Source organism: Lagopus leucura, unplaced genomic scaffold (assembly GCF_019238085.1).
Source record: "Lagopus leucura isolate 7727_CA_CO unplaced genomic scaffold, USGS_WTPT01 Super-Scaffold_73, whole genome shotgun sequence".
NCBI lineage: Eukaryota > Metazoa > Chordata > Aves > Galliformes > Phasianidae > Lagopus > Lagopus leucura.
In genome coordinates, this window is record NW_024962252.1 from 26193949 (window position 1) to 26221803 (window position 27855).

The 27855-nt window shown below is 38.0% G+C and overlaps 1 protein-coding gene across 1 annotated transcript in view; it reads right to left on the reverse strand.

Moving 5' to 3' along the window:
* UBE3D (ubiquitin protein ligase E3D) overlaps positions 1 to 27855 on the reverse strand; it is a 78700-nt gene that overhangs the window by 21778 nt on the left and 29067 nt on the right. Inside the window, 1 exon segment of the mRNA XM_042893421.1 lies at positions 9483 to 9621. Within this exon segment, the coding sequence (XP_042749355.1) occupies positions 9483 to 9621 (139 nt within the window).

The window sequence follows — 27855 nt, forward strand, 5'->3', positions numbered from 1 at the left end:
TGTGAGAGGGCAGGAATAAGTAGAAAATAAGCGAAGAGCAGGAGAGCAAAAACTTACAGAAAAGAGCACATTAAATTCTACAGGCAGTATTTAGTTACATCCTAGATATCACCTTAAAATAGAAAAAGTAGTCACTAATGGAATATATCCCCAAGATAACCACACAGAATAGACACTTGATTAATTAAACTAGTCACTAGCTACTGCTCTATAAAAATATAGCTAAAAATGTATTTTCTTCCTGTGGAAGCTGAGAACGTAACCTGAATTCAGAACAATTCTGTGTGTTCAGCAGAAAGTTGATACTATCCAAAGTAGGGTATAAAGCCAGGCTGTTCACCTCCCAGCTTATTTTTCTACCTTATCCAGATATATGCAAATACAATTAGACAATCTTAAGTACTAAAAGGTAAGTTTCCAACCAGTAAAAAGACATAATGAATTACAGGTTGTCTCCCCACAAGTAGTACAGAAACAGTATGTACTCAAATGACTTAGTGACATGGAAATACCGCTGTAGAAAGAGTAAGTGGTCAACAAAGAGGAAAACAAAGTAGTCCTAGAAATTAATGAGTTCTTAAAGTGTGGCAGATGACGAATAGAATAAACTTTGTAAAAAAACATCACTAAGAATAAGCAGCAGGTGTTTTGGTGAGTTGAAACAAATTTGTTAGCTAATCATACTGCATTACACAAAGACAGCTTTTTTGTTACAGTAGGACATCTAAATAGGAACAACAACAGAAAAAAAGCGTCAAAGACCAGAACACCAAGAGCAGGAGAAATTCTGTCTAAAACTGAATTACACAGGTAACAGTTATTAATAAAAAAAAAAACTGGAGTTAGTGGTTGTAATTACAGAAAGTGAGAACATCTGAACTGTACAATGCCCAGCATTTTTGAAGCTTGTATTTAGGAAGGCCAGGCATCCTGGAAAAAACTGTAGGAGGACTGAGCTGCCAAGCTAGTTAGTAAGATTAAAACAACATTTTCATTTGTACTGGTTTGCAGGAAAGACTCTTTTTCATGTAGCCAGTGCGCTTAATACTCACTTTTCTTCTATTTTCCTGATAAATTCAAGCTCACTGAAAGCAACAGAAAGAATACAGTTCCCTGATCTGCTTAATTCACAACGCCAAAGCTCATAAAAATAATGAAGATTGGCAACTGCTATGTTAAAATAGTTTCTTTCTCTACAGATTGTTTTTATAATTTATGTTAACGATGTGGAAAATACTTTTATTTTCCATAAGGCAGAATCATTTCCTATTTTACTTGTCAAGCTGCTGGAAGACAGATAAAGAAACATTAAGCAGAATGCCTGGCCAAGTCCAACCACCGATCACATTCTGCCCACCCAACACTCCCTGTGATCTCACTTGGCTGTTGCCTCTTTAGATTCCTGTAAGTTTTCCTACATACTCTTAAATGATTGCCCTGAGGTGAAACCTGGCAACAGCAGCTTGCTGTCAAAGACTAACTGATTTCAATAGGCTACGCTGATACCTTTTGTCTTTCTCTTTCTTCCTCCTGTAGAGTACTCCAAATTTCATTTTAGGAGCACTGTGAAAAGCTATTCATACATAGAACAATTTTCTTTAGTTCAAAAGTAGTGAAGCCATAGTACAAACATTTGCAGAACTGGTTTTCTTACTAGTCAAACCAGCAAGAAACCTTAAAGAAGATGGAAATAATCCTACTCTTTTTGTAGTCTGTCAGAATTTTGCTGGTTTATGTCAATGGGAACTGCTTATCTCTTCCATTTTCCTTTATGTTTTTCCCCCATCTCTGGACAGACAGCAGTTTGATACATATATCTCCCACACCTATGTTTCTTCCCATTCTAGCTTTCCTAAGCTCTAAACATGAAGTTTTCCTCCCTAACAAGTGAGAGCTTTCAAACTCTACCAACTGTCACCAGCCATCAAACACAGATCAAAGACCTATGACATAAGCACAGATTCAGAGCCCAGTGCTCTCTTTACTGACACTGCAACAGAATGATGGGCTCCTATTTCTGAGAAAGCAAACTGTATGTTTCTCACTGGAAGCATTACTCACTTCACCAAAAGATCCATTCCAGACTCATTTTCAACTGACAATAAAAAAAAAAAAAAGAGCTTAACAATCCTCTTCCCTTCCATCTACCATGTACTTAATCACAGTCTAGTCACTGATTCAGTTATTACACTCCAACTTTGCAGATGCCTGTATTTTTGTCCATTTGTCTCCTTGAAGACATCATTACCATTTCCAGCTCCTTAACACATAACACTCTTGCACTGAGTGTCTTGGCAAGATGCCCTGCCTGCTAACATAACACTAGGATTCAGTGACATCCTCTTTCAGAATCCCTCAAAATCTTGTTATCTGTGATAATATGCCTATTACAGCCTATAGCTGCAATCTCAATACCTTTGATTCCATCTGTTTTTAAAGCTCTTGTAAGTCTACTAAGAAGTATCCTTATAAATACCTCTCTCTTGCAGATTTTCACAAACTTCTGAAGTAGCTTCAAAGCTTCCATCTAGACTCATAAGGAAATGAACAGTGTGTGTCACAGTTTTCCATGACAATATGCATTCAAAGAGTAACAATGTGAAACCTTAGGAAAAATTTCCATTATATTTCCATTATTCTGTTGTCCAGTGACTCAGTATGATTTCCAAAGTAACAGTTGACTGCATGGCTCTATTCAGCTGATAACAACATTTCTGCACCTTGTTGGCTAGGACATTGGAACTTAAGTTGATTAATTAATAATGAATTGGACACAGCTAAGACTAACTCAGGTAAATTGAAGTTTTGGAGGGAAGCAACCCAAAAGAAAAAGATTACCTATAAACCATGCCAAACACTCACAGCAACATTCGGCCTTAGGGCCATGAATTATGAGCTTGCTTTTGAGTCAGAAAGATGACATTCTCAGTTAAGACACAGAAATGGGTGTGCTAAAAAGCATCAGACATCCTGTATGAAGGCTCTTTATGTACATATTTAGGTGCATAAACATGGGTATTTGACTGGTCACCTTTCAGAACACATTCATGATAAACACTCTTTGGGAGTGTTGCGTGTTCATAAAGAACATAAACTCTCTGTGTCTAATAGCATCTTACAGACAAGTATTGGATAATTAGGACATCAGAGAGCAGCTACACTTTCAGACGTCAAAACGATTTGGGAAAAATCAAACCTTTCACAACAGAAGTAAACAGGAAATTAAATGAGTGATATCAATCCTTTTCAATCCAAATTAGTTTCATCATCCCTTTCAAGCAGTTGATAACATGGGCTGTATCAAGCTATCTAAATGGATTCCTATAATCAATTTCACATTCCTGTCTAAAGAACTACTAACATATTTGTACAGACTAAGAAAATGGCAATGAAATGTATTATCAAATGCTGATATTATACTGCATCCTCTAGGTCTGTTTTCTCAGTACAGAATCATCACAGGAGCATTTGACTTGGAAGGGACCCTCAAAGGTTATCTATCCCAACTCCCCTGCAATGAGTAGGGACTCATAAGATAGATCAGGCTGCTTAGAGCCCCATCCAGTCCGACAATGTCTCCAGGAATGGGGCATCCACCAAGATGAGCAACTCTGTTCCAGTGCCTCACTATTCTTCTTGTAAAAAACATTTTCCATATCCAGTCTGTATCTCCCCTCTTTTAATGTGAAAACATTTCCCCTTGTCCATCACAGCAAGCCCTGCTAAAGAATCTGTCCTCTTCTGTCCTCTTCTTTTTTATAGCCCCATTTCAAATATTGAAAGGCTGCTCTCAGGCCTCCTTAGTAGCTTCCCCAGACCGAACAGCCCTAGCTTTCAGTCTGTCCTCAAAACAGAGGCGTTCCACCCCTTGGCTCATTTCTGTGGCCCTCCTCTAGTTGCACTCCAACAAGTCCATGTCTCTCCTCTAATGAGGACTCCATACCCGGATGCAGTACTTCATCTGAGGTCTCATCAGCACTGAGTGGAGGGGCAGGATCATTTCGCTTGACCTACTGGCCACACTTCTTTAGATGCAGCACAGGGTACGGTTGGCTTTCTGAGCTACAAGGACACACTGCTGCCTCACGTCCAGCTTTCCATCCATCTATCAGTAGCCCCAAGTCCTTTTTGGAAGGGCTGCGCTCAATCCTTTCATCCTCCAGCTTCTATTGACAGCAGGCGTTGCCTCAAACAACCAGAAACAACCAAAAAAGACCTTGCACTTGGAAATGCATGAAAGTGAATACTCAGCTTTTAAAATCCACACAGGTTTTTGTTGTTGGAGTCTAGACTGGGACAAATGAACGAAAGTGAGTTGATTTCTCAGGCAGATCACCCCTTCCAAGCAAGAAGAAACTATATCTCTAGAAAAGGCAATTGTCTCCATACTACACATACACTGCTTCTCACTGGAGGCTCATGTTTTTGTAATTACACTCAATTCTTCTGTGTACAACATGCCCAGATTCACCCTCTCTGTTTTTTTCTGTACTGGTGAACTCAATTGCAAGAAACAGATGACAAATTTTGAATCTCAGTTTAGTTCTGACTCTCAATCACCAAGCACTGAAAACGACCACAAAATTCTGTACTTCCACCAGTAAGGTGAGTTTTTTAGTCTTGTTTTAGATGCGACTGAATTTCCATTAGTCTGAAACCAAAGAAATGGGCAACTCCCTTCCATTAGAGGCAGTGTAGCCATACCAGACCTTAGGTAAATGGGATAGTACCTTCACATCAGCACCTCTGTAGCAGCAACAAAATTCATACAGCCATAGAATCACAGAATCACAAGGTTGGAAACGACCTGCAAGATCATCCAGTCCAACCACCCTCCCATTCCTATCAGTGCCACAAGCTACTAAATACTAATAGTGCAGAAATGACTGCCTGTCCTGCAGGTATGGATTAGTCACATCAGGGACATACAGGGGAAACACAAGACACTGCTCAACACACTCCTCTGTATGGAGAACATCTGTGTTGAACACTTTTCAGGTAAGAAACATTGAGTTAATTAAGTTCATGAGGAATCAATAGTAGGAAATATTTTTGGTTACGGTTCAACGAAGGCTTCAAGCTGGTACATAACTACAATTCAAGCAAAAAAGAAAATCAACTCGAGGTTCTGAGAGAGCTTGTCAAAAAAAAAAAAAAAAATTCAGTATTTTCAGTATTCAAGAAATACCACAGATCTCTCTAGAGATGCTTGTAAAAAGGTAGCTTATGGTGAACACAGAACAGCCTGGCCACATGATAATATCCACCTTAAAACAATTAATGAGCAGATGAGAAAAACAAGACAATCTCTCGACTGAGTCTAGACATTTCTATCATTTTGTAATGTAGTATTTAAGTTTGGCTTTGAAATACTAATTCTTTTACTATTGCTTGTTTCTGTCAGCATTTCCTCAAAATCACCATCACTTTTTCTAATTACTCTGCAGTCTTCAAACAGATTTATTATGACATTTAGTAAATGCAAGCAATCAAAACGTAATATACAGACATTATAACTTCTTTCATTTTCAAGTCAATTAAATGCTTGTATGTGTATTTAGAAAGAAAACATCTGCTTTTCAAGTACTTTAAGGTTTGGGTACTTGTTTCCTATTTACAAAAAAATTGTTTAAACTTGATCTTTAATATATCTCCACATAATTATCAAAATAAAACACTTACTTGCAGATGTAATGCTAAACGAAATCCAAACGTTTAGGAGAATGCTGGTGTTTTGTGTTTTTTTTTTCCAGTCCTTTGCACAAAAAATTGTTTCTAAAGAAACTATACAAGCTTTCAAAACAAAATTAAGCCATCCTATGTCATCCTGGCAACCAAGTGAAATTGGTCCAAATTGAAAAAAAAAACAACATCAGCAAGCACTTTTATCCAAATCTGTGTAAATTAAGAAAAGCACATTAAACTAGGGGAAATAGGAGCACCAAAAGAGGCTGACACTAAGCTTGGTTTACTCACTAGAGTTTACATTTTGCAAAGGGAAATAAAAATTACTCCATTCCATTTTGCAGTGTTTTTTCCATATAACTGTCAGTGTTCACTCAAATTTCAGAGACATAAGCAGTCACTGAGAGTCAGAAAAATGAAGAAACACTTGTTTGCAGAAATCTTGAGGGATCTGGGATTCTAGCCATTGTGTGCAAAATTTTACAGAATGTACATCTGCAAATCTGTAAGTCATCTTGTGGGAGATGAGTAAGCAAGTCATACAGAGCTTAATTTAAAAAACGTTTGAAAAGAAAACATTTCAATGCACAAATGGATTTATTCCTGGTTTCTTAGACAGATGAATTTCCTTCTGTCTTGATATTGTCATCTTTCATATCCCAGAGCCAGAATATCTCCCTATTCCTTCTTTGCTACTGTTTGACAGTATCCCAGAGGAGCAGAGTCCAACTTAAAAGAATCTGTGACATCTGCAGCTCCAAATACTCCAAAGGCAACAAAAGGAGGAGCTGAGCAGATTTTCCTAAATTGAAGTGGCAGTTAGTTTCAAAAAGGACTGTCAGAAAACACAGGTGCATCTGCAATTACTCTGTTCCTGAAACATCCTAACTTACATATGTAAGTCTCAACACTTAGAAAACACTGAATGTCAAGGCTTTAGTTCAGACAATATGCATACCTCAGGCAGTAGCAATTTTGCATTTTGCCTTCCATGAGTTTTTTTATTCTCACATAGTAGAGTCATTAAACTACACTGGATATGTTTTTCATTATTTTTTATAGTTTCTGAGCAACTTTTTCTTTTATATCACAACCACTCAGTACTTTAGAATGCTTTCTGCACCAAATTATTTCAAATGACAGAACTCAATAGGCACTGAGAACCTTTTTTTTTTTTTTTTTACTCCTTTTTTTTGGAAGCAAAACAGTTCCAGCACAGTGTGCTGATAACTCATGGTAACACTGGGCACAGCAGTGAAGAATATCAACAACTATTTCAAACAAAAATTTAAAATGCTTTGCCATCTTTAAAGTCTAATCTTCTTTCAGTTTCATGCAACTGTGACAATAAAAATGAAACTGTGATCTATTTAACTCTGAGAACTCTTGCTGCAGCCTACAGTCTTATGAACGTAGCCCTGATGTGGGAAATCAGGCATTTAGCTTCCCACAGTAACACCAGTGAGAGAGAATGTGCTGAGCAGCCCCATGTATCATCATAATAATTCAATATCCAAGACATTTTCTGCTCACTGTGCTTGAATTCAGAGAAAGATAAGGTTAGCAAAACACAGCAGAGATTACATGTCACTTTAAAGCATTTCCCTGTGTTAACTGCTTTTTGTTTTAAACTCTAAAGCACCAACGCATCTTCCCAGACTACACTGAGAAGCAGCAACTGAGCAGTTCAGTGATGAAGCACATTATAACTCAAGTGGGGATGCTAGCTACAAGCATCTGCAAGTATTTTAGATAATACATAAAGTCAAGTCCAATGAGTCCTAAAGCCAAGAGATGCTACCTCAGGCGGGTAGAGATTGAGATCCAGAACTGAGCAAGCTAACACAGTTTTCAATATAATGTAAAGGATTCAGATCAAAGCAAGCTAAGAACATTTTGAATCATTTCAAGTAGCCAGTTCCTCATTCCCTTCTTACTGCTTTCTGCACTGCTAAATAAATAGGATAAATACAAGATATCTCAGCCAATCTTAATCCCTGGTTCTAGGCACCCTAGTAGGACCTCAGGTCTGCAAAGCTGCAAGTGAGGATGGCAAATTAAAGTTCTCTTAGAAAACAGAGGGGCAGCCATTGACAAACATGAACTTGTCTACCATTTTGGTCCTTCAAAAGCTTCCGGGCTCAAGCTTCCTAAGATTTGACTTTCTACAGTCTACCAGAAAATGTTACTGTCACTGAACAGGCAAAATGAGAGATGAGACAAAGGCATTCTGGGATCTAGAATCAACAGCCTGTTCTAGCAGAAACAGGCACCCTAAAAGCTGGCTGCAGTGACTGCCCTACCCCTTTAAAATCAGGGAACTGTGAACAGCCTGCTGCTGCTTCTTTCTTCCAGGCTGCTCCAGTGATGTAAATCACGGTGAAAAGTCTTCACAAGATCAAAATGGAATGAAAAGGGATTTCAAATATTATGTTACTAAGCAGTAGCACAGTGTTTGAAAATAAAATGTAATTTATGTCTCAGCACAGATATGGAGTCTGTTAAGCTTGTCCTGGAAAGCATTTCTGCAGCTTTACAAAGCAGTACAGAGTTTATTACAGAAATGATTAGCAACTAAGCACATTTACTTTGAGTGGGTTTTACAACCTAAACGACACCTACTGCAAATGTATACCAACTAAAGATTTTGGCTTGTCAAAACTGCAACACTGAAATACCATCAAGAGATGGAGTAAATACAATCTCAAACATCACATGGGTGTGGATAATTTTTGCCTACTCAGTTATAAGCAGCTGGTACATTTAGCTATGTATTATTAGCTTACTAATGGGATCTCAGGAGTTAAGCTGTAACTTTCAAATCACAACACACACAGCTGCCTGTTAGATTCATTTTAAAATGCTGTGTCAGAACATGCCTGAGTGGAAACTAGTGATCTATTTAGCTCAACAGCACGTGTCTAAGAGTGGGAACATTTAGGAAAGCAGAAAGCTCAGGCACATCCATGGGTCATTTCTCTGCAAGTGCCCTTAGCACCAGAATCCAGTATTCAGTAGCCTAGAAGCCAGTCTCCTCTTGAACAAGACTGCCACGTATGGGTAACAAGCAACTCAACAATGATTTTCAGTTCAAATACAAGTATCATTTTCATACAGAATATACACATACATGAGACAATATCACATACAAAAAAAAGAAGCTGAGTTCATAGGTTGCACGAAGATGAATTTACATACCGCTATCTGTTGTAAGACTTGTACATGTTTAGAAATATACTAAGACCACACAAACCACAACTTAACATGCCTGCAACAATTATTTTTGAGGAAAATTTGCTACTGGTGAGAACTGTAGCAGTAACAGAAAACAGGATGAAATTCCAAATGCTTCACTGCTAATTTTATACACTGGCTTGCATATTTAGTCCCATTGCTCAGACTGGTTTTCACCACTGTATATCTTCATTTTTAGCTGAGGACCTCATTTATTTATTTTTGAAGACAAGATAATTTTATGTAATGGTGCATTTCAAGAGAGTTGAATAATTCTAGCCATTCCAGATTAAGCTTGCAAATTTTATGTCATTTCTTTAAACATTTAAACAGTGACTCAGTGTTTAATAAAACAATGGTACTGCTTGCCTTAGTCTATATCTAATAAAAAAAAAAGAAAAACTGAGAACGAAAAGAAATTCTCTACTGCTGTATATAACAAAATGAAAAGTTACTCAACTCCAGAAAACAAACTTTTAGTCTGAAAGCATTTATAGACCCTCTTGGATCTATCTTCTTCCTAAAAATAACACCATTATACTGAAACAGCAGCTGCTCCTTACCTGAAAAGAGTTCATGCGCTGAATTGAAGGGGGTAAAGAAGCAGTACTCAAACTCAGCATCAGAAGTAATTCCAGACATGTTTCTGATGGAAACTTTAAAGGATGAACTCCAAAATCATTTTCCCAGGCATCAGCAAGGCTAAAAAGTAAAATGAAATAATTCATATATCTAAAAAAAATTAAACACATACTAGAACATGGCACAGAGTTGTGATGAAAGATTATCCTCACTTATCACGCCTGTCCTTATAGTTAAAGATAACTGTTTTAACAGAAATATAGGGTGCATTTAAAGCACTTTATGCTTACCATCAATTTTACAAAGAGCTGCATAGTGTGAAAAGAAAACTTAGCACACATTAGAAGAATGCACTTACATTTCTTAATCCAAGTTTGAATATTTCTGAACCGATTCTCAACTACCATTTCCAAGCATATGCTTTTACACATAGCGTATCCTAACTAGAGCATAGTGCCTCCATTTTCTGTTAAAATAATTTAGTCCTTTCACCTCTGAAACCACCAAAGGCTGGACGATTTCTAAAACTGATGTTATAATGTTCTCACTAGAATTCTACCAACAGTCAACAACTGTTGAAAAAAAATCAGGGTTGATGCTTACTAACCATGACAACAGACAAACGTACTACATCTTTCTCATCCTAAAGCTAGAGCAAGCAGGTCACTTTGACACAGGAATTCTAAGCCAGACAGGGAATGAGAAGGGTGCCTGAGCTAGGCACCCTCTGGCAGTCTGGATGGCACTGCATAACTCAAGGTATTCATAAATGGCTAAGACCAAATCAAAGCACAGAGGCCAAAACCTTCTGCACAGCAACAGTCCTCATAAATTACTTCATACGCTTCCACTTTTGCCAGACAAGTCTACAAAAGCTGGTTTTAAGCTACTACAAATACTGTTTGCTAGGGCAGGAAAGCAAACAGTTCAGAAGACACCCTGGAGTCTTTAAAGATGTGAGCAGCTAAGTCCCCAAATACACTGTCCATATTAAAAGGATTCTGTAAAAATAATCAGTGAATGGTCAAGCCCAAGAGAGGCAACTCTGATTGGGCCAGAGATTCTGTCAACGGTGCAGGGCAAAACATCTAGCTTTACACCACAGTCACTGAGCTGCCAGCAACCAAGGACTGGGTTTCATTATCTTTTGTAACTTCTTTTCCAAACATAATTAGAAATTTACCTTGGTAATCCCTATTGTGTCTTTGTTCTGCATTTTTTTTACAAGCTTATCTGGTGATACAGGCAAATCTGGGTAAATCTAGCAAAACAGAGGCTTTAAGTTTTTCACAAATCAGCAAGTCTAAACAAAGCAGTGTGCAGGCACCTTCAAACACAGTTAAGAGTGTTTGGAGACTGGAGGTGACAATATGATAAGGTACTGGGGCTCAGAAAGGTGTTTCCACAGATCAGTGCACTCTCCGCAAAGAAACTTTTAAGAACTCCAGGCCATACTGAAAACATTACAACCTAAATCACTACTTTGATTCTATTTTTTTTTTTTTAACTTGAGAATTTTTTTGGAGCTGCCTCCCCACACTGAAGTTTGACTCATACAGCACTGATACTGCATTAGGGCATTTTGAGTCTGTTGACTTATCTGAGGGGAGGACTGTTGCTATAAAGACATCTAGCCCAATTAGACTGTAATTTCTGTTTATTAATAGCTCAATTATGAGCGTTTCCTGAAATGATTCCAATGTGCTCCCTCATTACAAACAAACCACATGTGTCCTAGCAGTTATGGCTCCAGGAACACTCAAGTTATGAAACAGTCTTCATATCCTGTCCTTTAGCAGCATCTAACACATGAGCTTGTGGTAAATTTGTGCTTTGTTAGGCCATGTCTCTTTGTTTTTCTTTACCCTATTCATGGGAGTATTTTTCTACAATCTTCACTGCAGAGGACGGAGAAAAATGTCTACTTAAAACCAAAAGAAATCTTACTTTTTAATCTTAGCTGCAGGGAATCCTTCTGTACAAAGAGGATTGTCTCTCTTCCAGTACAAGAGAAACTATTTGCTTTCTATTTACTGAATGAGCCACACTGGCTAACTCTGCTTCTCAGAAGAGCAAGCAACTATGGAGGACAGCTCGTACCAGACCAACCCCAAATGCCAACAATTTGAGTTTGCTGAAAGTTCCTTACTATAGATCCAAAATTGTGCTTTGCTCTCCTAATTTTAGAAACAGAGTAATAGATTTCGACATGAAGATCGGACAAATTGTCAGAGAGAGTTTTGGGGAGAGCTAAGGGCAAAGACGAAGATGATGCCAGAAGGATTCAGATGGGCTCATGGTAACTTTGAATATAGATGGGATTGAGTATGCGCATACTTTCTTTCCTTCCTTCTCTACTCAGCTGTGAATTCTTGCTTCTAAGCTTCTCATGAGAGAAAGCAGACTGGGCCAAACACACACCTTCAGGGAGAATTTTTTCTCCCACAGCACATTAAATCTACCTCTATAAGTTACCATCATTCAGTTTTGCCTGAGAGCAACCTCTCAGACACAAAAATCCCCAGCCCTGTTCATTGCAGAGGTGTTGGACTAGACAATTTTTAAAGGTCCCTACCATCTCAAATCATTCTATGAAAAAGGGCAAGAATCAGAGCTCTTCCCAGTGTTAATTCAAACTTGAGATGCTGCCCTTGCAGATTAAAATAACATCTCGAACTCACACTGTTTCAGCTACAAGACATGCTTTAATCTAGTCCATGAAAAGACAATAAACAGGTATAACATTAAAGCATGGAAGATCTTCACGTAAACTTCATTTCAAGATAGACATGATCAATGGTAATCAAAGTGCCTAATATACTTCAAGTAGACATTTCAGAACTGAAAGTAGCATAGAAATTGAACAGAATAAAATTCTACTTCAGGGGTAACCTATGTAGCTGCTATGCTAATATGAAATAATTACGACCAATGTGCTAAACTTCCAAACTGGAAATACTGACAACAGAAAATAAAGATGAAAGGCTGAGACTACCCTCCTCCCATCCCTTTCAGTACTTTCTCCAAGGAACAAGTGTGAAAGAGAGGCTTAGACCATGATATCATCAGTCAAAGCAATACAGCCAGGAAAACAGAACTCCTGTAGCAGAATGAGCAAGACAATTAGAAAAAAACCACAAATGTCAGAGTATTTTCAAAGCTGTTTATAGGATAAATGTGAAATTTGCCTCTCTTTAGAAAAAAAAGCAAATCTTTCCTGAAACTCAAACAACTGATTCTGAAAGCAGAGATGAGCAAAACTTGAAAACGTTTGTTCAGACATGACTACAGATAAGACTAAAGACAAACCAGTTACTTCTCCAACAGAAGTAATTGATCATAATGTTTTCAGATGCATAAATTTGATTCATCAGGTATTTCTCCAATGGTCATTATGGAATTGCTCCATGCCTACATAAGACAATAAGATGAGAAAATAATGTCTTTAGAAGCAATGTTTACAACACCAAAATAATGAATAACATTTCTTTTACAATTCCTTGACTCTAAGTTCTAACAAACAAACCCAGTTACCATTCAGGTCATGGCACACCAGCGAAACAAGAAAAATCCTGATACGTATTTAAAAGTCATTAGAGAAATGACTGGAACCTAAGATTTTGGAATCTAAGTTTTTTTTATTAAAAAAAAAAAAAAAAAAACCTGGACAAAATGTCTCACTGCTTTTTTTCTTTTATTCAGAAGAAGTTGAGCTGCTTTTTCTTTCATTAATGCCAAGGTTATTAATCAAAAGTAATCATCTTCTACTGTGCATGTCATTCACTTCAGAAATGCACCTGTCATAGCAAAATACAAAACAGTTTGCTTTTGAAGAGGAACAGGTCAATTCCTTTTTCACTTTCCAGAGCAACCTTATCCCCATCTCTTATTTAGCAAGGTACTTCTCTTAATAGATTAACTTTGGGTAGTCTACAAAAATCAAAAATGCAAAACAAAAAACCTCTTACTCAAAGAACTAATCCATGCTACTGCAAAGGCACTGGGCTAATTCCACCTGATTATTTGCAATCTAAGTAAAGATGCTCTACAGCTAGGGTTCCAAATACTGAGGAACACCTGAAAGAGATGACTACAAGGTAGCTATGGCTTCAGTGTTTTGTTAAATAAAAGCCATGCTGAAGAATGTAATAGAAAAGCTGACAGACTCTCAGGATTTACTGAATGTTGTTAAATGTTTCCTTTTCCAAAAGCAGCAGTTCTGCTATAAATGACAGATGACTTTATTGAACCCAAGGACAAACTTGCTAAATTAAATAACTATTTGTAAAAATGATTTAATCTAAAAACAATTCTAAATTACAGTTGATGATGTGTCTATATACTTAATATACCAGGAGGCTAAGTTATTTATACTTCTCATTATCCTTGCAGTGATCTAAAAATTACAAAAAAATCAATGCATGCACATTAGCTTCTAAGCTCTTGCCAAAATTTAAATAATACAGAACAGTAAGAAGTGCAGTACTTTCAAAGCCTACAATACATTCCTTTGGAAAAAACTTTCATTACAGAACCAAGGCATTGTTTTCCTCTTAAAACAACATCTGCAGTCTTGTTCAAATGTGGTTTACTTTTCTCCTTCAGCAGCTGAGAGCGTCAAGTAATTTTTTGAGCAGACCTTCCCTAGGATCTTCACTAGTTGTATGGCACCCCAAATTAGCAGATATTAAATCTCTTGAAAGTAACAAGGCAACAATAAAGATGTAACCCAGTGGTATCCTTACATGGGGATGAGCAAGAGCAGTGGAACATATTAAGGGGAATAAGAGGACATACAGCAATAATCCAGGAACCCACACGAGTTGTTTTTTTTTTTTTAATATTTAGTGCAACGGACAACAGTGGCCAATAAAAAAAAAACATTCCAACTTCACCTCTAAGCTGTGAACCTTTTTTTTTTTTCCAGTGCATCATCATATCGAAAGGACAGTTTAACACTGAACTTCTGTAGTTCAAAACAGTCCTAAACACTCTCCTGTAAAGGAGTCTTGCAATAAAATTTCTGACACATCACATACGTATTTACACATAATAGCATACAAATAATTTATTAATTTTATAGAAATGAATATAGAGTAACATAAAGCACACGTATAACATGTGATTACACAACCATTAATATGATTCTCTTGGCTTTATTCTATTAAACCGAGCAACCATGTATTTCTGGAGGTGGGTAGGAAAGAAGTTAGATAAAAATCCAGAATAAAAAAAGAGGTTTAAAACATCCTAACCTACAAAACATGAGCCCTCCTTAAACATTCAACATGTCACCATTTGAAGGAGATAAGTTATTTCATACTAATAAAAAAGGCTTGTAATGTAAATTCAAATTTAATCTCAAGAGTACCACCTGCTCATTGCCATATCTCTCAAAGTGGCTGGCATAAGAATATCAGATGTTCTGGTACTGTTTCAAAGGGCATTCTAAGTAAAATTATCCTACCTGATCCCATAAAGGTTACACCTATAATTTTCTCATTGGTAACTCCAATATATAGCACAGATTAAGTACCTCATGCTAGGAAGTACAATGAAAGACATGTATTGAATGGCTTTGTTTGCATGAGAAAACTGCATAAGAATCTTACCTACATTCTTCCTATTTACATATTTGTCATGGTTCTATGTTTTTTGTTTTTGGGTTTCAGTATTCCACATCAAAACATCATGTAGTGTACGGGGCATTAAAGTGTCACTGCCCCAATTCCAAGTACCTATCCCTGTACATTACAGCAGTCACGGGATCTGGCCCTTCCGGGTGGGGGGGCGCTCTCTTGCTGCCTGGCAGTGGGTGCTGGAGGTGCTTTCCTAGCCGTTCCAAGCTTTTCAGGTTTGAATCGGTCCCGGGAACTCTCTCTCTCTCTCATCTTGTCTGATTTATTAATCTCAATTGCAATTAAATTGTATCTATTGTGTTATCTTGTATTCCGATATTATAGTAAAATAAGTTTTTCCTCCATAGATTGTTGCCGCTGTTCTTTTCCTCCCTTCCTTCCTTCCCATTTTGTGGGACTGGGGTGGGGGGGGAGGGCAGAGGCCTGTCGCCCCTGTCATGGACATAGATTGATCTGGTCAAATCCGTGACAGATTTTTTGGCGCCCAACGTGGGGCGACTGCTTTTTAGCTTGGAACGGCTAGGAAAGCACCCTCCAGCACCCACTGCCAGGCAGCAAGAGAGCGCCCCCCCCACCCGGAAGGGCCAGATCCCGTGACTTCTGTAATGTACAGGGATAGGTACCTGGGATTGGGCTGTGACACTTTAATGCCCCGTATACTACATGATGTTTTGATGTGGAATACTGAAACCCAAAAACAAAAAAACAAAAACAAAAAACATAGAACCATGACAATATTTTAAATTACTTCAATACTTCTCAATGTGCTTTGATTATTTTAAATTATTTAAGGAAAGTCAGAGAAGTAAAAGCTGCCTACCTGTAATGTACACATCATATTCTCTTTTGTTTTGCATCAACACACATTTTTATTAGACTCAATTGTCCATTATTTACTTACGTGTAACTACGATGACTTCAGTGCTGTTAAACAAAAAGATTACTAGTACAAATGAGAATTGTGTTTAGCTCATAGAATTCAATTCTTGTTTTCTCAAAATGAAAAAGGAAAAAGGAAAAAAACAACAGAAAACCAAACTGCATCAGCACACTGTGCCAACACAGATATGATCATTTACAGGTAGGTAGAGGTATTCCTCTGAAGGCTATCTTTCTGCATGGAAATAAATCTTTAGATTTTAATTCAGTCCAGGAGTAACTTGCCTTGGAGCACATCATTTCAAGGCAAAGCTTGGCACACTCCACCAGATTAAAGGTTTTTGGGTGCCAACTGCCTTTTGGTTGTTGTCGTTGTTGTTGTCTTCCCTCTTCCAGATGGCAGGTAGGCAATTTACAAAGCATTAATTTTCAGTTGCAAATTCTATCACTCATGAAATATTCGCTGTAAAGCAGCAATAATTGTACAGTATTAGATAGATCAAGCAGAACTTCAGCTGTAAGAATCTCTGAAATTATGCTTAAATATCACAGTGAAGGACTAGCAGGTGTTCACCTACCCTGTCACCCTCACGCTCCAGATCCATAATGCTTAAAACAAATATTTGAAAAGCTAGATCAAGCATCAATTACAGGGCAGACTTATGTTCCATGGGACATGTAGATGTGTGGGACCATGAACAATTTGCAAATACACTAAACTTAAAATTCATGACAGTTCTCATACTACACACAGATGGCCACTGAGTACATCTATGATACTGTCATCTTTGTTGAGCTTCAGCATCAGGTATGCAAAAATAATCTGATCTGAGAATAAAGAGAAAAAGGAATTTTAATTTTGAGAGAACTGATCGTGGATACAAAAAAACCTCAAGCCTGCTGGCTACCTCCCATGACATGTCCTACTAGCAAAACCAGAGTGCATAAAGGTACAGAAGCAGCACCTATATCCACAGTCAATCCATAACAGTAATTGTGTATGGGGAAATTCTTCATTACTCTGCAAGATCAAGAGTTTATGGTAACAGCTGAAGCTATAAAAGCCTAAGCTATCAAAAAAAAACCAAAAAAACAAAAAAAAACAAAACAAAAACCCCACAGTTCTAACTTTCAACAGAGCATCTGACTGCAAACAATACAAGCTCATGGAAAAAACAAAGCTCCTGCAGGACTTCTGATGGGCAAATGTATAGGAGGCTAGACTAGAATAATCCCAGGTTGAAAGGAACCCACAAGAATCGGGTTTAACTCCCAGCTCTACACACTACCCAACATTCAAACCCCATTACTGAGAGCAGCGTCCAAATGCTCCTTGAACTGCAGCTCATGGCTGCGCCCACTGCCCTGGGCAGCCTGTTCCACACCCACCATGCTCTGGTGCATGGTGCAGAACCTGTCCTTAAGTCCCATGACTCTCACCTGACAACTCCATGCCATTCCCTTGGGTGCTGTTGCTGTCACATAGAGCAAAGCTCAGCGCTGCCCCTCCTCTCCCTGTGAGGAGCTGTAGCTGCCATGACGCCTCCCTCAGCTTCTCTGCTCTGGGCTGAGCAGACTCAGGGACTTCAGCCACTCCTCATACACTTTGCCCTCAGACCTTTTACCATATCTGCAGCTCTCCTTCCCACACACAGGTAGTTTTATATCCTGTAAACAGGATATCAAGAGAGCAAGAAAACACGGAAAACAATTCAACGTATTCATAATGTATCCCTTTGAACTGCTTTTTGAAATTACCCACACCTTTTTTTCTGAACTGAGCACAGGAGCAGAACTCACTACTCTTCGAAGTAGAAGTTTAACACAGAATTTCTCATTAAAAAAAAAAAAAACAAGCAAAACACAGATCAAGAAAGCGTGGGAGCACGGTTCTTTCTAGGAGTTGGCTGAAGTTTGTTGCGACTGCTCTTGAACACCCACACTATGCAGAATTGCTGGCATTGCACCCAAGTACAATGTAATTGCAGAGTTCTCAGCAGCAAGGCAACGTGGTCCCTCTAAAAGCAGCAGCAAATTGCTCCTGTAAAAACTGCATGGCCAAAGCTTTAGAATGTGCTGCTTTAGTTTAATGGCTGTGTTAAGGCTTTAAGCTGCAGTTTTAGAATGCCTTACTGTACGTAACACAGGTGGTAGGAACTCAAGTAGTTTTGCTGAAAACAATAAAAATTCAGATTGCTACAGCCACATCACTGTTAATGAACAATTTATCATTCTGGAGGATGGCAGTACCAGTGGTTATCGCCACCCAGATTAGCAACAGTTCTACTATGACTGCAGACTGAAGTTTTTTTGGTTGTAGTCACAGGTATGCCTACAGCTCAGAATGAGGGAATAATTTTGTCCCTTAATACCCCTTAATATAATTTTCTTAATCTTTAGCACCTCTTGATTCCTTCCTGGAATACACCTTAATATAAATTACAACAGATTGTGCTTTATTTCCCCTATGTATGTCAATAACTGTAGCCTAACTGTGCTTGGGATGGATTCAGAGGATACAAAGCAGCATGCTATTGACCTACTGCTAAAAGCCGGACTAGCACATCACTTTATAAGGAGTATCAAATGCACATACCAGAACAAATGACATAAAAGGACAGCCTGTGATCAACAAAACATTCAAATTCCCTTTTTCTTTTTTCTTTTTAACCTCCCAGCATTTCAGCCATTGCTCTAAGCTGGGCAAACAGGAGTAAACCTCCTCAAGTAAGTCACATCTTGAAGGGTTTATCTCTAAAATTGTCTGCCTGGTTTAAACGTCAATGGTGGTAGAAAGAGGGTGTGAGTAACTGGCAAAGCAGATACAAAGTACTTCCACATACTTCATTCCCTCAGAGAATGAAACAGTATTTATCTGTGCATTTTCTCCATAAACCAATTCCAAGAACTTACAGAATCTTACTGAATGACAGCTCTGCTGGTTACTTCTATTGCCTTTCAACTTTAGTGGTGCTTCTGTAAAAGCAACAGGCCTCCTTGTGTGATCATAGAGCAGCACTTCTCCATGCCATCTTCCTCCCTCCAAAAAGGGTAAGAAAACAGATTGCCTCTCAGCCTCTCCAGGCATCATGATGCTAGGCAGAAGCCCCAAAGAAAACACACAATTTCCCTACTCTCTCTTGGAATACATTTTTACCAAACTCTCATACAGGAATGATTTTACAGACTTCTTCCTTCTTCAGGCTGGGAGCTCAAAAAAAAAAAAAAAAAAATTTAGCAGGAAAACTCAGCAGGAAAATGTATTTATTGATACTGGCACATCCTGAGTTTTGAACACCAGGATGCTAGCAATAGCAGCATTCCCCATAGGTGCTTTTACAGCTCTTCATGAAAATATAACTTTAATTTAAGAATGATCCAAATCAGATAGCATACTGTAGAAATAAGACACATGGTGTCAACTATCATATTACAAATACAAGGGTCCCTGTGTATAAATATTACATTCAATATGTGAGAATTATTTTGCGCTATGTAAAATGTGGAAAACTTAAACAGGCAATCAGATACAAAACCTATCATGCAAAGATAGATAAAAATATATATTGATTAGTATTCTAATTAATTCAATAAGAAAGAATCTAAAAACCTAATAAACAGTCTGTCCGGACTCTTCAGTCCATTTCATTCTCCATCTGTATCTTCCTAGGAGGAAGCAGCAGGGGATGCAAAACTGAGGTCCCAACAAAGGTACACATGAATAAAAATTGTTTCACATACAAAAAGTAGAGATTTGAGTGCTGAAAAATGAGGTTAGGAAATCTTATTAATTGTACAGGAGAATGAATTCTCCTCCTAGAGAATGAGGCAGACCATTTGCATCTTCCAGCATCTTTCTTCTTCAGTATGGCAAGTAGTTTCCTTTTAACAGTGACAGTTGTTCTCCACTGCTGGTTCACAGCATAGTGAAATGGCCTTAAAATTCAAGAGGTGCTGTAAACACGTTTTTCTTTTTATACCAATGTTGAATAGTAACTTTAGCTTTAGGGCAAAGGGATGTATAGGAAAGAACCTTCGTACTTCCTTCTCTCCATGTTTTCAGCTCTATTTTTAACAACTCCCTGTCATTTTTCAAGTGCACTGTACCATCTGAAAAGCAGCTTTGCTTTGCTAAACATAGAAAAGTTTTTGTCTTTAGTAAGGACTTAGATAAATAAACCCAACCCTCAGTGGACCCTGTTAAAGCAAGAGCATAAATTTTTTACACTTCCTTATGAGTCTGGGAAAAAAAAAAGTCTACGTATCAGTCTGAGCTCATGCTGACTAATGTGGTCTCAGGGAAGGGACTATTGAAATTCATGTGTATAGTCATTAGAAAGAGATTTATAGATGCAATTATGATAAATCAGCACAGGTTTATTAAGTAATGATTAATTGTTTAAAAAAATTACTGTTAAAGCCAAAATAGAAAGCATGCAGAACCAAAGTTTGAATATATGGCTATAAAGCCAGTAATTTGGGGGTTCTGTGCATGGTGTGCATTAGGAGATATTTAAACCACATGGCTTTAGCAACCAGTGACCTGACTGAGCCAGCCTAGGACAGCTGATGGAGAAACCCCAGTTGGTGACCCTGCTTGGATATCTGAACTGTTCATCACTCATATCCTAAATTGACACAGTTCATGGCAGCATCTTTAAGCAATGGAAAACCAGCAGAAGTTTACTTTCAATCACACGCTATGAGCTGCAGCAGGTTAAGGACTTGAAATATAAGCACATTATCCACGCTGCAAAGGCAGGACCAACAGCTGGTACAGTGACCTCAGCAACCAATCCAAGCTAAATTCTGAACGAAAAGCATGGTTGGCTGAAGTGAGTCAGTCCAAGTTCCTCATCTAGTCAGTGGAAGAAGCAGTAGAATGGTTTGCTTCATGGGCAGACTGCGAACCCAGTAAGCAATGTGGTACTATCCCCTTCCAGTAACATGTTACTGGTAATCACCAGTGAAGACCAGGGAAGCATGCCATTAGGGACTATGGTCCATATGCCACAGAGCTCTTACCCGATCACTTAACAAGACAAAATTGTCTCTGTTCAGTCTTCCAGTCAAATGGTATGAACTGTACTCATGTTAGATGTAAGTGTTTTCCTACCAGGCCTCTCCAATTACCTGCCTCTCTTTCTGCACTGCTCCTCCTCACAATCAGATCAACCAGCAACCTTAACACCAGCATTTAGGAGCACACAGAATCTTCAATACTCTATCCTAACAGCACTGATTTCAGATATTCATTCAGGATATAGACTACTAACTCTAGACTACTAACAAAGAATAACAATTGCTTTCTCAGAATAATAAACCAGGCAAGTGGAAAGTTATTAAAAAAAAAAAAAAAAAAAATCAAGGTTGAATGAACAATGCCTTGTATAATCAGTGACAGCACAGCGTTGTTCCTGCCCTGTACCTAACTAAGCCCCTGGGTTCCACAGCCACAGCATAAAAGCACTTTCCTTGATGTTCTCATGCTCTCATTCATACTAACTGTGCCACATGAACATTTGCATATGCTCCATAAACCTTAATTCCCTTTTTAAAACCTATTATGCCAAGCAGGAGGCCATTTCTGAAGTTGAAATGGATTTTCAGTACACTAAAGATTAAAATGTTTTCTGGCCTCAGATTTTTAAACCTTCGGGTAAAACTAAATCATTTCCACAATGCTGCTTATATTCCATATGGAAGTAAACACAAATAACAGACACTCCAGAACATTATGTCTGAATCCAAAGGGAGAAGTTATCCTACTGTAGAAATAAATGCTGTAATCACTATTCACAAAATGCTCTCAGCTTGCTACTCTAAAGTTATTCTATTTTTTCCCCCCACAATGTAACTGACTTCAGGAGTGAAGCAAATTCAGTATTTCACAATGTAATTACAGGAACCTGCAGCAGAGTAGGGATCACCACAAAACACAGAATCAGCCAATCCTGAGAACTTCAGAAAAGCAAAACTTATTTCCACTCATTGGGTCCACACCTCTGCCAATATAAAGTCTAATTACTGAAGGTAAAATTTCCCCATATGCCATACTTTTGCCTTCCCACTGAAACTATTATTTCCCTAGAACAGTTTACTTGTATCATCTTTTTTTTACTCATTGATGTGACTACGGCAAAATCTGTGCAGATGTCTCCTCTATGCATGGTAGAAAACAATATTGGCATTAAAATACTATGTGCAGCTACAAGTCAAGTTTTAAAAGCTATTAAATCCTAAATAAATAAAATCAGCAGTCAAGCACACAACTTTCTTTCCTAAAAATAATCCTCAAAACCAACCACAAATCTAGAAAGAACAACATTCCACAAGCCCCTCTTCCCTGTCCTCAGCCAGGTCAGCTTTCTAATGCGTGTGGGAGTGCTGCTCCACCAAAAAATTCAACCCTTCACAGAACTGCCCCTCTTTTTTTTTTTTTTTTTTTTTTTTTTTAACCTGCCTTTCCTCAGAACTAGTTCTCAAGTTTTATCCTTCAACCACTCGGAAGCTTGCACCATTTGTAATAGTAGAGATTTAACAGTGTCAGTACAGTCCACAGCCATGTTGCTGGAGCTCCCACAGCTTAGAAGCATGAGGAACAGGAAAGGAAGCCTGGCAGCTGAGATCTGGATATGAACAAGAGTGGCACTGGAAGTAAAAAACAGAAAGAGAGGATATTTAAATGAAAGACTAAATGTAGGTTTAGCCAATTTAAGATCATGCTGAAATGGAACTTAATGTTAAAAACAGAGCAAAATACAGATTTGATGAAAAGTAAAGAAGGCACAGAAGGGCTAATTCGCATCCACCAGTACTGTGAAAATCAAATCTTCTGAGTAGATTAGCTCATTCAAAGAGGTGATGCAACAGCAGAAGTAAGGCAGCTGCAGGTAACATACTGAAAACCCTTTGCAAATGAAGTTAATCAGGTAAAGAAATAATCCAATGATGCTGCTGAACATGAGCTCAGTCAAGACCGTGGTAACTTGTCACTCTAAAGAGAGAGCAAACAAGGTGAAGGAGAGCTGGGAAGTATTTTGGTAGGTCTGTGACAGAGCTGGAACATTGAACTAGAAGGTACTTCCAAGTCAGAAAGCTTATTTCTCTGCATGAAAAGAAACTGTGTCAAAGTATTCATTTTTACAATTTTAACACAGAATTCTTGTTTGCGTTAGAAGTGACCTTAAAGATCATTGTCACACAGTTAACTACATCAATCTATGCCCATGTCAGGGGGGCAGCAGGGAAGGAAAAGAGAAAAGGGCTAGGGACATAGGAGCTGGGCTCAAGGAAGAAAAAAACAAAAACACAGCAGCAATGATCTCTGGAGGAAAACTTATTTTACTAACTATAATATCGGAATGCAAGATAACCCAATATCACAAAATCTAATTGAAATTAAGACTAATAAATCAAATAAAACAGGAGAGATTGTTCCTGAGACCATGTCAAACCTGAAAAGCTTGGTATGGCTAGGAAAGCATCCTCCGACACCCACAGTAAGAGACCACCCAACCAGGAAGGGCCAGATCCCATGACTTCCATGATGTATAGGGACAGGTACCTGGGATTGGAGCATTAACACTTTAGCTCCCAGTGCACTACATGATGTTATGATGTGGAATACTGAAAAACAATCAAAACCATGACAATTCCAACCCACCTGCTGTGGGGAGGGACACAAGCCACCAGCTCAGGCCTCCTAGGGTCCATCCAACTTGGCCTTGAGTGCCTCCAGAGATTGGACACGCACAGCTCTCCGGGCAGCTGTGCCAGCGCCTCACCATTATTCTGAGGAAAGAACTTCTGCATAACATCTGAACTATATCTCCCTGCCTTTTAGTTTACAAGTGTCATTCCTTGCACTATCACTGCACTCCCTAGTGGAGAATCTCTCCCTATCTTCTTTTCGAGCTGCATCTTAAAAGCAGTTATGTTTCTTGGAAATTATTCCCACTAAAAGGTACCGCACTGTTCTGATACTAGAAATCTTCCAATCTTCAGATCAACTTCTTCATAATCAGTGATATCACTATGTTCTCCAGTTTCTTTTGAAGACAGTCGATGAACATTTACAGCTACCTGGTACCCATTGCTACTTAATTTTCAGCAATATGCAGAGTAAAGACTTGCATCATATGTAATGGTGATAAAAGAAACCCAGTTGGATAACTGTGAATAAAATTCAATGGTCCTACCCATACAAGAGAGCTGCAGAGGCGCTAAAAGCATCTGCAGAATTGCTACACTGGGAGACAAAAGCAGTTTCTCATCAACTCCTTTCCTTTTACAGAAGCCACCAAGTCTCAGCAGTTTCAGAAGGAACAAAATTCCACCTTCAACAAAACAAATGCAAACCAAGTTGAGAGATGCTTAGTCATCATGGCATGCTTCAAAACTAACAGGCCTTAATATTATTAATGACATGCAGCCACTGCTGCTCGAAATACCGTAGTGGAATATAATTTCACAGCAATAATACGCAGACAGATGGAAATGGGAAGTAACAACAAACACATTTTTAGGTGTGACTACAACAAGTAAAGCTCCCTTTATAATGATATTAGACTTAAAATGCACCGAATCATTAAATATCTGAAGACTCATCTTCCAGTAATGTTTAAATCTCTTTTTTGAATCTTCGCAGTACAGTATTCACTCAAACTAGTCAGAATTACTGTGGGTTCTTTTTTTCTTTCCCCAATTAAAAAAAATACTCCCCAGCTTCTGAAGGAAGCTCAATATCTGGATAAAAAAAGTGTACAAACGTATGGAAATATTTCAACAGCTTTTTTTCCTGTAGGTCATGCAGTTGTTTTCATCACGAAATATCAACTTTTGACAAAGAAGAGAAAATACAACATATTGTTCAGTCTTACTGCTTTGTGAGGAACACAGGACAACTCAGAAGCTAGCCAAAAAGGAAAGAAAATTGTACAAAAAGTGCAGCTACAATGCCTGATGCACCTCAGCAACATTTCCATGCTGAAATAAAACTGTTTTGGAAGGTTTAGAAAAATCAGTTTATATGAATGAAAAATGATTATGCTTAAAAAATGTTTAAAAATCAACTTCTAAACAGCTCTGCTACTGACTTTACACTGCAGCCTTGATCAGTATCAACAGAACTTAAGTACGAGCTTAAAGGCCCAAGTTAGTGCACTGGAGACATAGGTGTTCAGTTGAAAAAAATGGCTGCAGTCATCTTCTAGAAGAGCAGTCTTCAATGAGACACCATACAATTTTGCCTTCCCAAGGTAAGCCAGCAAAATCACAACCCAAAGAAGCTCTCAGTGATGTCTGTGTTGCTGCCTCCAGGTACACAGATGGCTCTCTAAGAATCATTATCTACTTCTGTCACTGTGAAGTAAGGAAAAATCTGAAGGCTTAAGATGTATGCAGGTAGAGCATACAAGGCTGGGAAGAACGCAGACCAAACGTAATACTCTTAAGTACACACAGAGGGGAAATAGGTGCAGACAATCTAACTTCTGAGTACATCTACCAGTTCTGCCTTCAGCAACTATTTGACTGCAATTCAGTAATGTATTTGACTTAAAACGTAAAACTTCAGCAATTTTATTGCCTGAAACAGTACCTCCCACCTAGATATCCTGCCTCACATATCCATATCCACAGCACTATCAGTTATTATGCCTATTAGTTGTACGCAATCTCATTTACAGCTTAAATCCAGTATTCAGAGGACAAGCACAAGAATCGCTCATTCTCTTTACTCTTGATGCTACCGCATTCAAAAAAAGCAACCAGCAGCAATATTGCTACCATGTGTACTCAACAAACAAGCAGCAATATCCAGAGCAACTTCACAAATTAACTTTCTATGATCTTGAGTCATACAGTCCCAAGCTGCTTTTGCCTTACTGATACATGAAGTACTTCAAGTAAAATTACCAGCCTAAACCACTTCATTAATCTAAGTATTGTTAGTTTACACAGCCTGCCATGGAGAAATATAATAGAAACAACAAATACTAATTACTTTAAAACAGACTTTAGAATTAACTACATCAAGTTTTCATGTTTGTCTCCAGTCTGCCCAAGGTGCTTTTCTAAGTTCCTTTTTTCATTCCTGTCTCAGTATAGAAATCCTTCCTGCTCAAATGGATGCTGTCATTTAAAAGATATTATAGGAATTGAGTATTTAGTTTTTAAGTAAACCCAATAGTCTTTGTAAGTCTATCAGAAGCAAATTCTAACTGCATAAGTGAAAAGCTGCTATAGTTTGACCTATAATTATGAAAGTAATCCAATGTAGCGTCACTAATTCATTAAGGGTATCTCACTTTCAAAAAAAGGTTACAAGAAAACCAAAGCTAACATACTAGAGATATACATCTTACAGTAGGAATTACACAGATGTGACATCGCCGTCTCTCCAGCAAACTGAACAGTAAATCTAAACACAGCCAAGAACTCCGCATGATACAGCACCAGTATGAAGCTTAGGATACCCTATTGTCTATTTTGCCAGTATAAATGCAGAATTTTGTTCACCAAATCCCCCTAGATCTAGAGGCAATTCACCAAAACTAGCAGGAGATCAGTTTAAAACAAGTGAAAAGAGTATGCTGCAGCAGCAGTGAAAATCTGGAACTTGCTGTTTTAAGAGACTGTGAAGGCAAACAGTACCATTAAGGTCAGAAAGTGTTTATACAGAAGATGGTCCTAAGATGCATGAACAGATACTGAAGGAAACAGGCAGGGCTGTATCCATTTAACACCCTTAATAAAACAACAATATAAGTTGAGTAGTACAAGAATGTCCTGAGGCTCACATGCTCCTCTCAATAACACCTCCTGATCTCGGAGAGAGGATAGAGGGAACACTGATTTGGCCCAGCATGGAATTTCTTATACCCTTACGATCTCATAAAAGTGGAATTAACTACTTAACAATACAGCTGTTTCAAACTATACATTTTAAATTACTTTCATATTGTTTCACCGCTGTTAATTGCAATTTTTTTCCAAACTAACTTATCAGTTTTCCCATCACAAATTCTGGTATGACCAAAAGAGATGAGCAACTGTGATATGAATGTGAGGTGTGAGAACTACCAAATCTGTGCCTTACTGAATTACTGCTTCCATAATAAATATGAAGAATAAGAAAAATAATAAGCCTGAATTTTATTCCCCCCTATCACATTACAGAATCACAAACTCTGATTCAAAAAGTGTATTAAATACGATAGAAAATCTTAATTCTTTTTTCCTAAAAAATTAGAACCCAAGAAGTAACTCAGTAATTGTATTTACATTTAATTTCTTCTTTGTACATTACCAATTACTGTGCATACAGCATTTATCACTTCTAATGCACAGTTCAACAGCAGTACCTTGCAAGATGAGTACTGAAACATAAGCATTTTTTATGCTATGCAACAAGAAAGGGAAACAATTCATCAAATTTTCACAAGCAGTTGAATCAGGATTGAAAAATCCATCTTTATAAAATAAAACAATAACTAGTCAGAATCCTACCTCCTCTGCCTTCAGAGCTAGACTTCAAAAACTGAGCCAAAAGGCACCCTAAGCAACAAGCCCAACTGGAATAACATGAGCAAAATCTGAGCAAGAGATCCAAGATTTGGTAGACAAAGGTTTTATTCCAATATCTTTTTCTGATTTTCTTATTTTTCTCTATCTCAGTTAGTACTTCTAAGACTATTAAAAGTTAGAAAGATTAGACATCAAAAACATGATAGCTCCAAAGAATCGCAAAGATACAACTGTTTAAAAATCAATTAAGAAGTTTTTCTGTAACAACCATAAAAGGATGTTGCATGTGGTAGGTCTAGTTTCAATA